The 19,675-nt window shown below is 39.1% G+C and overlaps 2 protein-coding genes across 5 annotated transcripts in view; both read right to left on the bottom strand.

The window, feature by feature from the left end:
* Positions 1-3,151, bottom strand: part of alg14 (ALG14 UDP-N-acetylglucosaminyltransferase subunit) — a 63,111-nt gene extending 59,960 nt beyond the window's left edge. The window contains exons 1-2 of one of the 3 annotated variants that reach the window (XM_078162784.1): positions 2,869-3,151; positions 907-1,058 (exon numbers count right to left, since the gene is read on the bottom strand). In XM_078162784.1, the coding sequence (XP_078018910.1) occupies positions 907-1,058; positions 2,869-3,013 (297 nt within the window). In that variant the 5' untranslated portion in view covers positions 3,014-3,151. The remainder of the gene's footprint in view (positions 1-906; positions 1,059-2,868) is intronic. The other 2 variants (XM_078162785.1, XM_078162783.1) reach the window with 2 other exon arrangements.
* Positions 3,152-6,960: 3,809 nt separating this feature from the next.
* Positions 6,961-11,825, bottom strand: LOC144458909 (uncharacterized). Of its 2 annotated transcripts, XM_078162742.1 has the most exons (3): positions 9,813-11,825; positions 8,845-9,151; positions 6,961-7,991 (listed from the first exon to the last, which is right to left on the bottom strand). In XM_078162742.1, exon 3 carries the CDS (start codon positions 7,916-7,918, stop codon positions 7,250-7,252), a length of 669 nt encoding a protein of 222 aa, XP_078018868.1. In that variant the 5' UTR covers positions 7,919-7,991; positions 8,845-9,151; positions 9,813-11,825; the 3' UTR covers positions 6,961-7,249. The 2 variants fall into 2 exon arrangements, with proteins under 2 accessions (XP_078018868.1, XP_078018867.1); XM_078162741.1 differs by having other exon boundaries at positions 8,845-11,825.
* Positions 11,826-19,675: the final 7,850 nt, after the last annotated feature.

The raw sequence follows: 19,675 nt of genomic DNA, 5'->3' as shown, positions 1-19,675 counted from the left end.
TAACACAATGATAACTGAGCCTATGGCCCACTGATGAAAGCCCCAGCATTTGCAGTATTAGTACCTGGATGTCTGATATAGCCTAAATAAATTCACAAGCCTGGTTTCAAGTCCGCTAACATACACATTGCAATTAGGCCTACTGCTTATCACCATAGGTGCCACCAAAGACAACAAAAAAAGATGTCTTCTTATTAAAACTTTAAAACATTTTTGTTTTATACTGACAGCTAATATTGGAAATTCTGGGACAAAATACTTTTTAAAAAATGACCCTACCAGACAAATTAATAGGTAGTCTAATGTCTACTTTACCACTGTAGCGGTTAAACAAATTAAGTGCAAAATATAAATATATGTATATATAAATGAGCAATTTGAAAGTTTTATTACACTTCGTTCCTGAAATTCAGCCTGAATACAGCTTTCTGATCTGATCAGGATTATCTTTGGATCAAAGATATCCCAATCCTACCAAGAAGTTTTGAAAAACACAAACTGAAAGTTTGATCCAGATCAAAACCGAGATCAAATGACATGATCTAACCCAATTTCAGAATGCTTTTTTTCTTCTGAACAACCCATTTTCAAGATTTGATCCAATCTTAAGTAAAAACCACTGAATGTATGGCTTACTCTGTTACTGGTTAGACAGTGTTTTACATTGTTGTATAAACACTTTTACTTAAGTAAATATGTCTTCCACCACTGATCAGAACTCACCTGAGAGTGTGTGTTTCACCAATCTGCGTGTGACCTCATGTCCTAATTCGCTTACTGAGGGCATTTTTGGACAGTAATAGATGTTTGATAATGTGACATGTATAAGATGAACAGATTGCTGGGGACAATCCAACAACACTTTGACATCCAAACCCAAATGTACGCATGTGGCCAGCTGTGTACCTGCGACTCAGAGTCTGAGTGTTGTCTGGAGCGTTCGAAGGTGCAGATCTTCTCCTCACTCATCCTGTCACTGTCAGCAATAACATAGTGTCGAGGTGTGTAGGCTGCAGACAGGCACTCCATCAGCCGCAGGACCTCTGTGGTGTGGCCACCTGGAAAATACACAAGACACGCTGTCAATTACACATGATAAACGCACAGTAAAGATGAAGATGAGCTAAAACTCAGTGAGCTCTCACTGTAGGGTGCATCCCATCTCTCTTATTTGATATTTCCTTGCTCCTCGCTTAAACTGAAAGACGGTCTGATCTGCCATCCTGAAGGAAAACATAAAGCTCTTATTTCTGCTCCCACATTTACTTGTTTCTTCCTTTCTTGTTTGGTTTCCTTGTGTCTCTTCATGCATCCCTGGTAGGAGGGACTAGGATGCAAAAAAAAAAGTAGGGATGCACCGAATATTCGGTAACTGAATATATTCGGCCGAATATTGCAAAAAAACCACACATTCGGTATTCGGTGGAATAAGTTAAAAGCAAGGCCGAATAATAGCAGCGTGTTTTGATAATGCAATCAAATGGCGTGCCGTGACGGGCGGAATAAAATGTCGGCAGTATGGCGATCCATCGGTCACGGCACTCACATGTGTGACTAAAAATAGTTTTGAATGAGCAAAATAGGCTTAAATCATTCAGCACGCTGTGCGAGCAGCCTACAGATTATGAAGGGACTGTCAGGGGAGGCGGGTGGCTGGTTGATTTTTATTTTATTTATTTATTTTATTTTGATTCCCCCCTATGTTAATCACTTATTGATGCTGTTTTTGAAGTATGAATAAGTCAATAAGTAATTTATTACACTGAAATATCATTGATGTATTATAGAAAAGTGATTTATCTTTTCATAAATGACAAAAGGCACATCTGCCTCATTTTCGCTGTGGTATAATGATACTACTCAGAACCATGATATTTTCATTGGTATGGCACAGTGGGTCCCAATTTTGGTACCGTGACAACGCTAATCTGGAGGGGGTTCATCTGCAAAAACTAATGAAAAACTAAACAATGATATTCTGTATTCGGTACTCTGTATTTGGCCAAGCGTTTAATAATATTCGGCTTCGGCCACAAATTTTCATTTCGGTGCATCCCTAAAAAAAAGGCAAGTAAGGGAAGTGTGGTTGCAGCCCCTTTCAGATGTTGTGATGTCGTGATAGATGAAATATACAGGGTTAGTGGTGACAGTGCAGTATACAGTAAATCACAAACTCACAACAGTGTGGTTTTATCCTCACTGAAACAAGTTGAAATTTTTAATGAATTATACCAAAAAAGCATCTATTTTTGCAATTTTAACTTGCTCTCGCATTGATTGCAAAATGAAAAGAAAGAAAGAAAAAAAAAGCCTGAATTAATTGCAACATGCATAGCAACTTTTTAGAACAGCTGCTGTGAATTCAGACATTTTAGGCCGCAACAATCGCAAAGAAAGCTTGTGAAATCCTGAAGGGAGTGCTTTGGATGGACCCATGAGACTAGGGGGTGCTTAATGTAGTTCTGCTTTTTTGTACTTTGGAAGTATGTGGAACTGTGTGTTTACTCTGACGTTGAATATCTTCTTATGAGTTGACTGTTCTGTCCACTTTTTGTTATGCTCGTCAAGTTGAGGGAGAATCCTGTCTGAAGGCAGGAAAAGGTATCGGTTACTGAAGGCTCCACCTTTACCAAGAACTTAGGACAAGAAGATTCCGTGTTAAAGCTCAGACTGTTAGCTGATGGAAGAAAGCTACCCTGCGTGCTTGCCCTTGTGCGTTAGAATCTGAAAGATTGAGTTGAAAGTAGGAACACATGTCTGTCTTTCTATACAGATGAGATGTGACTGAACAATCAATTGAGCTCTGTGACGGAAGGAAACAGCAAGCTAACAGTGGATCTGAGGTAATGTCATTAACGTTAACTTTACCTGATCCTGCGACGACAACAACTGAGACCGGACCTTTGGCTCCAGGTTTATAGTTTGATCCAGTCTTCACAACGGTAAACAGCCGGATAATAAGTAACAAACATGTTAGTATGACAGCAAGCACAACACCTTCTAAGAGCGCCATGACGGCTACGGTGGCTCTGTAGGACCAAAACAGATACGGTGACGTTCGCGTTTTATCCCTGAATACAGGCTTTCAGGCAGTTCCTCCTTTAAAGCCGTGTATCTTTCAAGAGTACCTTGCTGCAGTCAAGATGGCCGACAAGGCGCCGCCATACATCCAATCCATGCCGGAAGTCACAACCGGAAGTTGGTTAATCGCCGCTCGATCCCGGAAATATGACCGAGCTAAAACAAAAATAAAAGCTTAAAAAACACGTACGTTTACACATAACATAATTTTATGCATTTTGTGCAGTTACATGTTTATCGTAACGGTATAAGTGACTAGTTAATTGTCTCGCCACGACTTTATAGGCTACTGTAAAACTCAGAAGTTAGTTAAAAGCCTACAATAATATCACTAAGTTATAATGCTAAGGTTTCATGGATTTAACTTTAATATCAACGTTATGAATACAAATGTAAATATTATGTTTGTGTGGTGGTGGCCACACACACACACACATACACACACACACATTCACAATAGGACTGAAGAATAACTAAAGTTAAATAAACTGAATTCTCAGATTAAATAAACTGAGAATTAATAAAAAATGAGAATTTACACAACCAAATAAACAGCACTTTCAGATTAGGCTGCAGTTGCAACATGCACACATGGTCACAACAAATGTCATACTTACTTTCATATTAGCATATGGTTAATATTAATTTATGTTAACAGTAAAAAAGAAGGCACTGTAAATCATTGGTGGTACAGTGTAAGGGTTGTACTGCCCAGACATTATGCATTAATCATATGATCCTTCCTTTATCTCCTGGATCACAGATTACCTGAGAGGAAGCGCACAGTATGTCAGGTTGGGGAACTGTGCTTCTGGGACATTAATGAGCAGCACGGGGGCTCCACAGGAGACTGTCTTGGCTCCATTCCTGTTCACACTGTACACAGCAGACTTCAAATACAACTCTGAGTCCTGCCACATCCAGAAATACTCGGACGACACTGCTATTGTGGCATGTATCAGGAATGGGCAGGAATCTGAATACAGGGAACTGATAAAAGCCTTCAGTGACTGGAGTCACAAGAACTGTCTCCTACTGAACACCTCAAAGACCAAGGAAATGATTATAGATTTCTGCGGGTCCAAGCCCCCTCTTCAGCCAGTGAATACCTGTGGGATGGACATCAAGGTGGTGCCAAGTCATAAGTATCTAGGTGTACACCTGGATAATAATTTGGACTGGTCCCTACACATAGACGCTCTCTACAAAAAGGGGCAGAGCCGCCTCTTTTTCTTAAGGAAGCTCAGATCTCTTGACATCTGTAGTAAGATGCTGCAGATGTTTTATCAGTCTGTGGTGGCAAGTGTGTTGTTTTATGCTGCAGTCTGCTGGGGAGGAAGGAAAATTGTTGTAGATTCATGGTGTATTAATCTGCCTCTGCTACAAATATCATTCAAACACTGTGCAGACACAGCTCCCCACACCCCGTTTGTTCAAAGGCACAGAAGAGCAGCTTAGAGAAATGACTTCAATCCTGCTGGTTGTATTTTCATCCACCAGGGATCTTCAGGGATGAGCAGGGACATCATGGGCAACACAATGGCGCCAGACATTTGTTACTGCAACAGAACAGGCATTTCCTGGGTCTAGAGATGTGTTCATTATCCAGTTTAGCTATTAAATGAATGCAATAATTATATTTTCCTATTGTCAGTCTTCTGTTAATTCTATTTTATTTCTGGAATCCAATAAAACACAATATTACACTATCATACTAGCAATAATAACTTCACTTGGAGTTCTCTTTTTTGTAAACAACGTCTTTACTGAGTTCAATCACAAATCAAAAACAAGGGAAAAGCATAAAACAGAACAGGCAAACAAATACATGAACATACAACAATGTCGCCTTTTTCAATTATAGAAGGGTGCATCTGGAAGAAAAGAATATATCAGAATCAGTATCAGAATCAGAAATACTTTACTGATCCCCGGGGGGAAATTGTTAGTGTTACAGTTGCTCCTATTCAACAAAGACTGTAGTATAATATATAACATATAGAAATATAAAATGTACAACAATATATACAATACAACAGAATATATGCAACAATATATACAGCAGTGGCACACATACTAGTGTAAAAAAAAACAAAGTGTCGTTGCCATGGTGACATGATTGAAGGATGGATGAGGATGAGGAGGGATGTACACAGTCATAATAATGGCATGTGAAAACTCCTTTGGCAAATAACACGGCCTGAGTCCAACAGCCAACAGTTCTATGTCCGGGCAACAGATATGTTCCTTGATGGTAATAATAATGTGACCAGGATCACACGAACTATATGTGTATATATACCGTTATATATCTTACCGTTATATATATATATATATATCTATTTATACACACACATACATATATATGTAAGAAATAAATATGCGCGTTTGTGTGTGTATAGGGTAATACACACACCAAAAACGCTGAAAAAATTGCCATACGACTTTGCCAAATCCATTAGCGTACTTTCTTTGGCTAAGCTAACGTTAGCCCAGACCATCGAGTCAAGCGGAGAACAGCCTTCACGAGACATGACACTCTAATTTTTCGATGCATCGCATTTGTAAATAGCACGAATTACATCTTAGAAACCATACCACACTCGTTGGATGATAATTAAAAGACTATTTTTCTTACCGTTCTCTCGTTCTCTGAACCCGCTAATCAGTATGGCCGCCGAATAAGCAAAAAATTACACGAAGAAGAAACTTCCACTTGGGACTTTCCAACTTTCCGGTATAGACTAGATATATGGCGGCGCCCTAGTCGGCCATCTTGACTGCAGTTGGGTCCCTCTCGTATCTTTGGCTGTACCAAAGATACTGGATTACCACCGTCTTTGGCTGTACTAAAGACCCCCCCCCCTTTTTTTTTAATTTCAAAGCTTTATTCAAACAGCTCACAAGTTTATATATTTTAGACCATAGACATTTATACATAGACGCGGTATCGAGCGGGTTGGCCCGTTGCTGCGATATGTCAGCGCGTCCGCCACATAGGCCTATGGATCTGCCCTATAAACTAATACAAGTAAATGGACTGAACTTCATAAAGCGCCTTTCTATAAAGTGCTTTAGGTTAATGCCTCTCATTCACACGCACTAATATATCTGGGAAACAGATAGGCACCAAAAACAACGTAGCCTATGTAACTTTCTCAGATGATTATAAATGTGAACAAAGTTAGGCAACTTCTTAAATGTTTAGGATACAGGTAGGCACCAAACCGACGTGTGTATTTTTCTAATCATTTTATAGCCTAAATGTTTATTGTAACGTTGTTACTGTGATGATAAATAATAAATGTTAAATATTGAATCTGTGTCTATAATAACCAGATCCTGACATGTAGATGTGACATCTGTGGGTTTTCTGAATAAAAAGCATGTTTACATTAAGGCCTACATTGAACTGATTTTGATGAATTGTTTTTATATTCAGTAATTTATATTATAGTAGTCAATGCAGTAAATAGTTAAGGTGGTTGATGATAACAATGGTAATACTACTAATGATTAGTATTAACTTTTTAATTGATAACTGCTAAACATCACATCGGTGGTTATCAGTTAAAATGCTACTGGGAGCTATATCCGGTGTGCGGCCTTTTTTGATACATTCTTTGGATTTGCTTTTGTGTCTGGCACCCAGCTGTATTCTTATTCAGATGTGCGTGCTTAGATGAACCTTTTTGCAATAATACTAATGATAACAGCCACAATAGCAGTGGTAGCCTGATAATGATAATTGATGATAATCAATAGTGTTCATTTCTTAACATTTCAATACTAATAGTAGTATAATTTAATGAACAGTACAGATTAGAGTACCAAAGGTTAAAGTTGGTAATGTAGTGTAATGATAATAATAATAATAACAATAATAATAATAATAATAATAATAATAATAATAATAACCATAACACCAGAAACTTTGAATGAATTTCATTTCATTTCATATATCATATCATTTCATGTCATATCATATCATATCATATCATATCATATCATATCATATCATTTCATTTCATTTCATATCATTTCATATATAATTTAATTTAATTTCATATCATTTCATTTCATTTCATTTCAAAAATTCAAGTCATTTTACAACTCAGTCAACCTACCAACTGATACTTACTATGTAAGTATCAAGACGGGATGGGAGCTAATACCCTTTGAAAAGAATTGTCTTGCACAGCTTTTTTCGTGTGTTGCCACTCTGTAATTGAAGAGTTTTCAGTTTGGCAATGTGGTGCAGCCTTAGTTTATGGAAGACAGACACAATTAGTGACATAAGCACAAAATGATAGTTGTCAATTCCGAACTGTGTTTCCTGAATGTGTCCCCTGAGAAAAAACACATCCTCTGAACCAATCTCAGCCCAGACAAACTCACTGATCAAGGCGGCTTGTCCTAACGTTGACTGGCGAATAAAACGCTCAGCTGATCTGACCACCCTCACTGTACCCTCAGAGGGAATCATCAGCCCTCCTTTGTTTTTTAGTGTGAGCAAGTGGTAGCTCTGATCAAATGATGTGGGTACAGCATCAGTCACCAAGCTACCACGGCACACATCACAAGACAGCTTTTTCAAAATTTGGCGGACAACAAACCCTGAGATGTAGACAAGGGCATTGTCCACAAGGCCACCAAAGTGGGTTGGTAGATAACTATGGTCACACACAATTGCAGGAATGTTGGCAAAAGGGGATGGAAGCTCCTCAGTTTCTTCTGCTGTTGGAGAAGAGGACATCTCAAAAGCAGACAGGGACACGGTCTCATCCTGTGCTGCCACATTTCCTGATGAGCTTGAAGACACACCACACCGCACCATGAGACGGCGGAAAATGGCCTGGAATTGGCCTGCTGAAGGGTTGTTATTCCAGCCCCCAAAACACACAGACAGACTTTTTGGGGGAAAAAAAACAGAAAGGAAAACAAGCTGAACAGCCAACAATTGTGTGGCTTCCTAAACTGGATAAAGTGTTAGCTTGACGTGACAGGATTTGTCTGTATATATGCATGTCTGTCCCCACAAAGTGCACACAGCTGTCAATCTGATGATGTCATAATGACAAAACAGTTACCATGGTAACATTCATACATACAGACAGAGGTGGGTAGAGTAGTCAAATATTGTACTCAAGTAAGAGTAGAGTATTGATACTTTAGAACAATATTACTCAAGTAAAAGTAAAAAGTAGTCATCCAAATAATTACTTGAGTAAGAGTGAAAGAGTATTTGGTGAAAAAACTACTCAAGTACTGAGTAACTGTTGAGTAACGTCTGATTTATTTGTAAAATAAGAACATGAACGTAATCAATCAATCAAAAATAATAATCTGCAAATTCATGTATTTTAAACGATACCCCTTTAACTAAAACAAAAATAAATTAAATCTTTACAAACATAACATAAATCAAGGCACAAGAAACACAAATATATTCTTATATATAGTGTGTGTATGTATATATATATATATATATATATATATATATATATATATATATATATATATATGTAATTATGTACTCAGAGGTGGGTAGAGTAGCCAAATATTGTACTCAAGTAAGAATATTGTTGCTTTAAAACAATATAACTCAAGTAAAAGTAAAAAGTATTTTGCATTAAAACTACTCTGAAAAGTACAATTTATCCAAAAAGTTACTCAAGTAAATGTAACTGAGTAAATGTAACTAGTTACTACCCACCTCTGCATACAGACAAACCACATGTTAAAAAAAAATGAAATCCCTACCTGATGCCCTGATTGAATTGAAGAGGAGCTCCATGCAATCCTGGCTAAAGCGGTAGGTAGTACCTTCACAAGGAAATGTTTTGTCAGTATTATCATGGCAAACCAAGTTGCCTCAAGAGAGCACTATGTGATTTTGTTCATTTATAGATGTTAAATCAACAAGGAACAATATTCAATAGAACAACAACAGTGGAACAACAGAAATGGGAAAGCCTGAAAACATCAACACTGCCATACATACCATTATGACACCTCTAAGGACTGAATAATACTGAAGATAGAAGTCCAACAGAAACAAAACAGGAGACTGCAAAAACATCGGAACCAGAGAACATAGCATCATATGAACTTGTGATGTGGCATGCAGAACAAGAGAACAGAATAGGACTGGGCAATATATCCATAATATATCAATATTGTGTGAAAGCACCTATAGTCATCCCTACAATATTCTCTCTATATCAATAGAGGTATTTGGTCAAAAATATTTTTCATTTTATCCATATTGCCCAGCCTAGAACAGGACATCATATGAACTTGATGTCATAAACTGTCGAAAGCTTCACTATTTCCTAAAACCTCTTTGATCGGTGAAGGGGTGTGCCATCTTTCATCACCAAACTCATTAAGTAGTCCCTGCCTCTTAACAAGAACTCTACTCTCTCTGCCCAATTCAAAGAACCCAGGGGAGCTTTGCACCCTTTGGCATGGGGATTGCGGCTGTTCATGATGTCAAAGAGCCTGTCAATTATCTAAAAGCAAATGTCTGCATTAACAAAAGCATCTGAATCATCATCATAAACTATCATGTTCCCGTGAGTCGTTAGTCTAATTTCTAAAATATAAAAAGGATTCACTATTCGCAGCATGGCCAATAAACATTGATAAAAAACAAGGTTTGCATTAGGGCTGCACAATTAATTGTTTGAAAAAAAACAACCTCGCTATTAGTATTATATTAGTATTACCTCAATGAATTCAGCTGTTGCTTCACAGTGTTGAAACTCTGAATAGCCAAGGTCCCTCAGTGTGAGCAGAGCTACTGTCACTCACAGAGCAACTCAGTGTCTGTACAGCCAAGGACACCTTCATCTTCTGTGAATCAAAATTCACATGCTTGTCTGTTACCTTGTTGACAGCGTGCAATCCATCTTTTTTTTGGAACATCATTCAGATGAATGATGTATGTCCAGTTGATCTGGCCAGTGGTGCTGGTTATTGGATTGTAGGCCTGCAGCATATTCCGTGCCAACTTCAACATGTGGCAAGCATCCATCATCACAAACACCCTCTCAGCAGTCACTGGATGTGGAAAAAATGTTTTTAAGGGCCCAACCCCTTAAGCTGGCACCCAAGTTGGTTGCACATGCTGACATTGGAGGCATGCCCATCCATTGTGACACATAACACTCTTATGCTGCGCTCATGCAGTTCCTCCAATGCATGCACAAGTAGAACCTTCTGTGTCTCAGGGGTTCTGTCTCTTGGACGAGCTGGGAACAGTCCACTGACAGGCTCTCTTGAGCCTTCTTTGAGGTCTGAGATGTCCTGGTAGCCACAGGCTAAAGTGAAGCATAAAACAGGGTAATACAAAATACATAATTGATTCCTTCACATTCAGAAAGGAAAAATAAAACATTTTCAGCATAGTGTGGCATTGACTTATCTAATCCTTACAGCCTATTGATACACCTACCCTTTGGAGATGAGCTGGGAAACAGAAGACAGAAGGAATAACTCCATCTCTGAGCCGGACTATTTGACCTGTTCTGTCAAAGTCCTAAGGTTTGAAATGCTCACTGCAGATAACGGAGGATGGGCTAGCAGAAAACTCTTCCCTTCTGAGAGCTACTTCCCACTGCTTTCTCAGCTCTTTATCTTTGGGAAACCTACATAGTATAAGAAAAGTTAGCTAAGCAACTGACAACAATCAGAGTAGTTAGTTCGGGGCAATTTTGTTTAATAAGACTGACGTTTTCGTTGTTTGGAGTCTGGTGACAGCGGGAAGTCACAGTATTGTGTGCGAGACTTCATAGTATTATCCACAACATCGGCAAATCTTATCTTCCAATCTAAAAAAATCCAATCTAATCTTCCAATCTAATCTAATCTTGAATACCGTTATCTGTCGGGGATTTATAAATGGCGGTTGTTTTCCCCTAAAACTCTCATGATGCCTGAGTGATGATGCGATAACTGGTCTGATGTATAGAAAACAATGACACATTTGTTTTTGTGTATACAACAGTATCACAACAAAGTAATTCAAAAGTGCAAAAAATAAGCCAGTGGGACTATATCAAGAGATAGTAAAATAGAAAAGAGTAAAATAAATAATTATATAAAAACCTTGTAAAGCTTAAATAATTCACAGGTTTTAATCGCTTTTTGGTTAGTGCTTTCAGATAAGAGATGTATTGCTTGATATACACTGTTAGTTCCATAAAGTTTGGTTTCTTTTTTAGAAATTTGGATCAATGAACATAAAATTTGGTTAAAATAACTAGCAGTTTGATCACTTAAAATTGCGGGAAGAGATTATTTTCAAATTCTATGAATACAAACAATACATTTCTCCAACATAAAACAAAACCAGGATACACGTGATCAATAAAATAATGTGACAGCCTACTCCATAAAAATCTTGTATGTTCACATGACCAAAATAAATGAGTCACTGTTCCCTGAGAACTCCACAAAATGTAAGCCTACAGTTTACATTTATGTCAGTCTTAAGCCTTTGCATAGAGATTAGTCGGGTAATATCTCTGGATCATTTTAAAGGAGATCTCTTTTACCTTATTTGTTTAAAAAAAACTTATGGGGCAATAACCATCAAATTCTACTGCAGAGACTGGATCACTTAATTGGCCTAAAAGGTTCTGCACTGAACTGGTTTAAATCTTATTTATCTGATCGTTTTCAGTTTGTTGACGTTCATAATGAATCATCCTTACGTACCAAAGTTTGTTTTGGAGTTCCGCAAGGTTCTGTGCTCAGACCAATCCTATTTACTCTATATATGCTTCCTTTAGGTAACATCATTAGAAATCACTCTATAAATTTCCATTGTGATGCAGATGATACTCAGTTGTATTTATCGATGAAGCCAGAAGAAAGTAATCAATTAACTAAACTCCATAACTGCCTTAAAGACATAAAAACTTGGATGAGCACCAATTTCCTGATGTTAAATTCAGACAAAACTGAAGTTATTGTTCTTGGCCCCAAACAACTCAGAGACTCTTTATCTGATGACATAGTTTCTCTAGATGGCATTGCTCTGGCCTCTACCACTACCGTAAGAAACCTCAGAGTAATGTTTGATCAAGATTTGTCTTTTAATTCTCATTTAAAACAAACCTCACGGACTGCATTTTTTCATCTGCGTATTATTGCGAAAATGTTTAGCCGCATGTCATCATTTAATCGCTGGTTGTCCAGGTGGTGTCCAGCAAACGATGTGGGTTTCGTTAATAATTGGCAAACTTTCTGGGGAAAACCTGGTCTTATTAGGAGAGACGGCATTCATCCCACTTTGGATGGAGCTGCTCTCATTTCTAGGAACCTGGCAAATTTTATTAGTAATTCAAATCCCTGACAACCCAGAGTTGAGATCAGGGCTCAGAGTTGCAGTCCTATATGCTTCTCTGAGCTTCTAGTGCAGTTACCCACCCATAGTTTTCATAGTTTTATACAAACGGTGTCTGTCCCCCGACTACCTAAATGATTTAAATCCAAAATTAAACAAAGAGGAGTTGTGCATAACAACCTAATAAAAATTAAAACCTCTTCTGTGACAGAAAGACAAAACAGGAGAATTAAGTGCGGACTGTTAAATATCAGGTCTCTATCGTCTAAAGCAGTGTTAGTAAACGAATTAATATCAGATAATGATATTGATTTACTCAGTCTCACTGAAACCTGGCTGTGTCAAGATGGACACGTTAGTCTAAATGAATCCACTCCTCCCGTCATAATAATACCCACATTCCTCGAGGCAGCGGCTGAGGAGGGGAGTTGCAGCCATTTTTAACTCTAGTCTGTTAATCAGCCATAAACCTAAACTAGATTATAATTCATTTGAAAGCCTCGTTCTTAGTCTTCTACATCCAACCTGGAAAACCTCGCAGCCACTTTTATTTGTTATAGTGCACCGTGCTCCTGGCCCGTACTCTGAATTTGTATCTGAATTCTCAGAGTTTTTATCCAGTTTAGTTCTTAAATCGATTTTAACATTCATATCGACTGTCTCTCTCTGTGTCTCTCTCTCTTTCTGTCTCATTGTGTCATACAGATTACTGTTAATTTATTATGCTGATCTGTTCTGTACAACATCTATTGCACGTCTGTCCGTCCTGGAAGAGGGATCCCTCCTCAGTTGCTCTTCCTGAGGTTTCTACCGTTTTTTTCCCCTGTTAAAGGTTTTTTCTGGGGGAGTTTTTCCTTCTCCACTGTGAGGGTCCTAAGGACAGAGGGATATCGTATGCTGTAAAGCCCTGTGAGCAAATTGTGATTTGTGATATTGGGCTTTAAAAATAAAATTGATTGATTGATTGATTGATAGTCAAGTAAATCTAAAACTAACCTGATGTTATTAGTAATGTGTCTATTGGGCATGAACTCTGATTGAGCTTCGTCGATTATAGAGTCCAGAACTTTTTTGATCCTTCTAACAAGGATTGTGGCCAGAATTTTATCCTACTATTAAATGGAGAAACCTCTGTCCCTCCGTCCGTCCATCCGTCCGTCTGTCTGTCATCATCCGTTTTCCTCCTCACTGCTTTGACCTACTTCTCTGAACTTGCACATGTGCAGACAGCCACAATGCCGTTTTTGCATTTTTCCCACATTTCTACTGTTTATATTCACGTTTTTGTCTACTCCCCATTCATACTGTGAGCACCATTAACAGCGCGAGCTGCGCATGCGCGGGTCATGTGCAGACAGCCACAGTGCCGTTTTGGCATTTTCCCCACATTTCTACTGTTCATATTCGCGTTTTTGTCCACTACCCATTCATACTGTGAGCACCATTAGCAGCGCGAGCTGCGCATGCGTGGAGACCACTTCGAAAACACCTGCGCTGGGACCACAGTTAGGCTGGGAAGCCTTTATCTCCAACACTTGCCGATCGAAACCTGTATATGTGTACCTGTGTGCCCACGCACGGCCCCGCGCATGCACGTGCCTCCCTGCCGTCAGCCAAAACTCTGCTCCATGTATTTTGCCATAAAGCATGTTTCTAAATACAGTGTGCATTGTTTGTCTTACATTAATATTTATTGCACAGTGCATTTACAGTGCTCTGATTTTGCATCTCCTCTAATATACTGTTTTTGAATTCTTATTCCTCTGTACATAACACATCCCCGGGTATGGACTAGTAATCATTATTCAAGAGGCAGATGGGGCGCCAGTTGTCAATATAGAGTGTATCTTTATGTGGTTTTGGGAGTAGAGTAATCAGGCCTTGGGTTATGGTTACTTGGTTACTGGAAAGTAAAGCACATGTTGATAGGCTTTCATTAAATACTTGTAATAGAAAGGGTGCTATTTGCTCAGAGAAAAGTTTATAAAATTCTGAAGACAGACCATCTGTTCCAGGGGATTTGTTATTTTTCAGACTATCTATGCAATTTCTGACTTCAGCTACGGAAAGAGGGAGATCACAGAAATCTCTCTCTGAGTCATCAAGTCGAGGGGTGTTATGATTAAGCAATATCACACAAGAGGGAGTGATGTTATACTGGTATATCGTCACGGCTGTGATTTGGTCATAGGCACGAGGCCGCAGGCTGAGTGCTGAAGACAATCGCAGCCGTGACGATATACGAGTATAACATCACGAGCTCGAGTGTGATGTTGCTTTTATACAACAGTTCAACAGTTAAATAAGCAAGGCTGATTAAGAAATGTTGAAAAATGAGGACAAAATAGATAATTTAAGCATTTTATTTGTCTTCCGCCAACAAAAATAGTTCCCTCAGGACTCCGCTGTCACCGTTGCTATGTAACGCAGAGATGGTGTGCCAGGCACTTACTCTTTATACACATTTATCTGCACATTTCCATTAATTGTGCAGCCGGTGAAATAAGTCTCTGGTGACTGCATGGTGGACTGTCGCTTCACAGGCACAGCCGACTCTGCCTTCTCATCTGACAGTATGTTGCTCCATCATTTTCTGCTGTCCATGGATGGCTTCCAGTAGCTTTTTAACAAGCTCCCAGACCTGCAAGACAAAAGGTATATTTTAGGGCCCGACTCCTAATTAGAAGACTAACCTTACACATAGGCTACATTTAAAAAACATCATATCTGTGCCCACTCACTGTCATGATCTCCCTAGCTTCAAGAACTGCATCTGACAACTTCCGTATGGCAGTCGCCCTGAGGCTGTGATTGGTGTAGACAGCTGTTGTCCCCGCCTCTTTACACATCTTCAGCAGCATCTGTGCGAGTGAGTTTATTCCCAGCAGAGCTTTAGTGTACCAGATATTGTCTGTGTGAGCTGCTGTCACCCTGGGCTTCAGATAAAGGGCATTTGCATCTGCAGTGATACATACACAGTGAAATAACCGTGATGTTGTACTCCAATATCGTCATGGTTTTACTGTCTCTCGACCAATCAGATTGCAGGGCCGGAACTAACTGTTGTATAAAATGAATTTAGGAATGATAATGCGTCATCCTCAGAGTATTCTGATGTGTATAATGTGAAACAAAAGTTAGATATAAGTTTTGGGTCATCAGATATAATGTTGTTCATTTTTATTCATTGATAGTGTTCTTTTTTTAAAGATTATTTTTTGGGCTTTTTGCCTTTAATAAACAATAAACAATTTATTTAGGATAGCCCCTTGAGATGCAGCATCTCATTTCCGAGGAGTCCCAACACAGATACAAAAATAACACAAAACATACATTACAATAATACACAACAAACACACTGCTCTACCACTTCCACAGCCCCCACGCCCCACCCACCCCATCACAAGCTCTCAAAAAATAGATAACAATCATAGCAAGAAACCAAGAACAATGCAATATATATATATATATATATATATATATATATATATATATATATATATATATATACACACATGTGTGTGTGTGTGTGTCTGTCTATGTGTGTGCATGTGTGTGCTCACACAAAACCCATTACAATACAATACAACATCATGAGCAACAGAATACCACAGCAATTTTGAATAAAGTAATAAAACAAATAAAATACAAAAACAATATAAAAAACATGAACAGCTTGTTCTTAAGTGGGCAAATAAATTTGATCTAAAGATAAAAAAAGAGGTGATGGACTTTAAAGAGGAAGGAAGATTATTCCAATCAGATGGGGCTTTGAATTTGAATGACCTGCGACCTATTTCTTTATGGATTTTAGGGACTGTGAAAAATGGATTAGTCATATGTCTAAGAGGATATGGAGATGTATACAGGACCAGGAACTGTTTTAAGTATGGTGGAACATTTAAGTGGATACATTTAAAAAGAAACAAGACCCAGTGAAACTGACACCTGGATTTAGGATGAAGCCAATTGAGGGCATCGTACATGAGGCAGTGGTGAGTTCTGAATAGACATCTCAAGACAAATCTGCATTAGGAGTTATTTAAAATATTGAGAGGTTTGAGGATAGTGTCAGGGGTGTTTTGGTAAACAAAATCAGCATAATTGAGTATAGGAAGTAACAGTTGTGAAATTATTCTTTTCCTGACTTGAAACGAAAAACAACTGATTGATCGGTAGAGAGAACCCAGACAGCCATAAATTATTTTATAAATGTAATTGATATGGTTATGGATATGGTTTAAAAGTAAGCTCAGGGTCCATCCAAAGACGAAGGTATTTAAATACATTAACCCTCTCTCTAGTGGAATTCCATCACTAAAATTAATAAGCAACTCAGGTGAGTGTGATAAACCATGTTTTGTACCAAACACCATAGAACATGATTTTTTCATATTAAGAACAAGCCTTTAATGTACAGCACAGTGTGAAATGGGGAGACAGAGAGAGTGGGGGGACAACATACAGCAAAGGGTTGCAAGCCGGAGTTGAACTTGCGACCGCTGCAGCGAGGCATCACCTCTATACATGGGGCGCCGGCACTATCTACTAAGCTACAGATGCCCCAATAGTGTTAATTTTTGCACGGTATTTCCAGTTTGCATATAAATATGCAGAGTTCTGTTCTCCATCTTCTATCCATTGTTTTCGGGACCCAGAGCCCTTGAATAATGTTATATTCTACGGCACTGCCGAGACCTAATAAAAGCTCCTTCTGCCCTTCATTTTTACATCATGTCCAGTTTTTCCTGTAAATCAAATTTCTTTTTTGTCCTCCTCTGTTAATGAGTCTGGTGAAGCTTGAGCGAGTAAGGAGATACCTGTAATAATGCTTTGTTCTTCTAGTTTCTTAATTTTTGCAAGATTTCTCCCAAAATATCTTAAGTATTTTGCCAATTCATAATTAAACAGCTCCCAGTTTAAAGAGTATGAGTTATCCATTTCTGCTTTATTAAAAAAGTGCGTTATTGCTTGTGATATTTTCGTGAGAAGAGAGTTGTCCAATTTCCAGTAGTTTGCTCTACAGCCTTTATCAGAAGAAAACAATTTAATAGAAATATAAATAGCTTTATGATCACTTAAGGGACAGGGAAAAATGTTAACTGTGATATCATCTTTATTTAGGTGTTTAGAAACCAACCAGAAGTCTAAGCGAGAGAGCCTTGTGTTTCCTGTGTTACTCCAAGTGTACGTTACCATATCTGGGTATTTAACCCTCCATATGTGTATTAAGTCAAATTTTTCCATAAACTGTTTTATGAAAGTATTCCTACCATTATCTTGTGCAGGTGGCCACCTGTCTATTAAATGATTCATTGTCACATTAAAATCTCAACCAATTACAATTTGTGAATTCAGAAATTTATTTAACCAATGTTTAAGTCTGTTCTCTAGGTCAGCAAATAACTGGATATTTTCTGGATTTGAGTTGTAACCATACACATTACAAATGATCAGAACAATTCTATTTTAAGAGATAACCTGACAGATAAAGTGACCTTTTGGATCTGCATCTGTATGTAGAATGTCACTATTATATCTATGTTTCATGGATAAAACACCAGCTGATCTTTCTGAACAATGTGAAAACCATAAATCATTACCCCACTGGGTTGTCCAAAAATTTACATCATTCACAACTGAATGGGATTCCTGACAAAAACAAAAATCTGTGTTAAGTTGTTTAGCACATAAGAACAAAGCTTTATGTTTAGCCCCCTGGCGTTTAAGGAAACTTAAAACAATGAAATGTTTTGAGATAAAGAAAACTTGTGAGATACTTAAGAACAAGTAGTTCACTGCTGTTGCACTGAGCATCCAATGCAACTATTAAACATCACATAATTACTTGTCCGTTGATGAAGACCCGTGCCCCGACATAATAGGCAGATTTACCCTCACTCCGTGCCTTCTTCATCATGGGCCACATCTTCAATCTGGCTTCCCCAACAGGTTGAGAGAGATCCTTCGCAAAGCGGAGCTTGTTGCTGTGCATGAAGGGATGGTTTTTGGCAGATTTCCAGATAGCATCTCTGTAGGACCTCATGAGAATTGGATGATGATGGCTCTCGGTTTTGAGCTGGTTCCTGTTGGTTTTCCAAGACGATGAACGATGTCAATCACACCTGGAAGCTTTTCCTTTTCCTCTGGAAGGATGTTCTGGCAGATCTCTATGGCTTTTTCTTTCACATTTACAGTGTTTTCATCAACCCCATAAAATTTCAGATTCCACCTTACTGAGTAGGTCTCAAGCTCACACACACACACAGTTTGGTTACTTTCTGATCTTCTTCTTGAAGACAAGCATCAACATTCTTTATTTTCTTCTGTGCGTCCTTTATTTTACTAAATGCAAAGTCCAGTGTTTTTTTCACTCCTATCATCAATTTTCTTTGAGTTTTCACTCAATTTTTCAAGCAAGTCAGCACGCTCATTTATGAGCTTAGAGAGAGTACAGATGATGCCGTTTTCTTGAGGTGTAGCTTCATTCTCTGTCTCATAAAGAGCCTTTTTTTTTCGCCAATGGTGGCGGGCATTAAAGTCCCTGATCAGACTTTCATCCACGATGAAACGCGAAGGGATCCATGAACGCTCCTCTGGACCGTAACTCTCCCAGTCCACCAAGAACTGTTTTCCACGGCCACGGTTGCGGACTGCCAGGAGCTTCCTGACAGTATACACAGGGCCGCCGTTTACGATCTGGGGGGGCAGAGGGGGAGTGGAGGTGGGCACCAGAGCGCTTTCCTTGACCGGCTTGATCTTGCTGACATGGAACGTGGAGTGGACCTTTAATGACCTGGGAAGGTGTAGATGCACAGCATCAGGGTTAATGACTTTTGCTATGGGAAATGGACCCACAAACTTTGAAGCCAACTTCCTGGAATGGACCTGAAGGAGCAAGTCTTTGGTGGCAAACCACACCCTCTGGCCAGGCCTGTAGAGAGAAGCCGGTCATCGGTGTGTGGCTGCTGCCACTTTCATCAGGGCCGAGCTCCGGAGGAGTACCCGCCAAGCACTGGCCCAAATCCGGTGACAGCGTCTTACCATGGTGTGAGCCGAGGGGACCGTGACCTCCTTCTCATTGGCCGGGAACAGGGGAGGCTGGTAGCCATTGGCGCACTGGAAGGGTGAGAGGGCTGCGGCAGCCGAGGGAAGAGTATTGTGGGCGTATTCCACCCAGGTGAGGTAGTCACTCCAGGTGGCCTGGTTCTGGGAGACGAGGCATCGGAGGCAGGTCTC

Source organism: Epinephelus lanceolatus, chromosome 20 (assembly GCF_041903045.1).
Source record: "Epinephelus lanceolatus isolate andai-2023 chromosome 20, ASM4190304v1, whole genome shotgun sequence".
Classification (NCBI taxonomy): Eukaryota; Metazoa; Chordata; class Actinopteri; order Perciformes; family Serranidae; genus Epinephelus; species Epinephelus lanceolatus.
Note: the sequence above shows the minus strand (reverse complement) of the source record. Positions and strands in the feature narration are given on the sequence as shown.

Bases quoted from the DNA above. Each gene is read 5' to 3' on its own strand.
- LOC144458909 (XM_078162741.1), bottom strand. From the start codon at position 7,918: ATGGTGCGGTGTGGTGTGTCTTCAAGCTCATCAGGAAATGTGGCAGCA.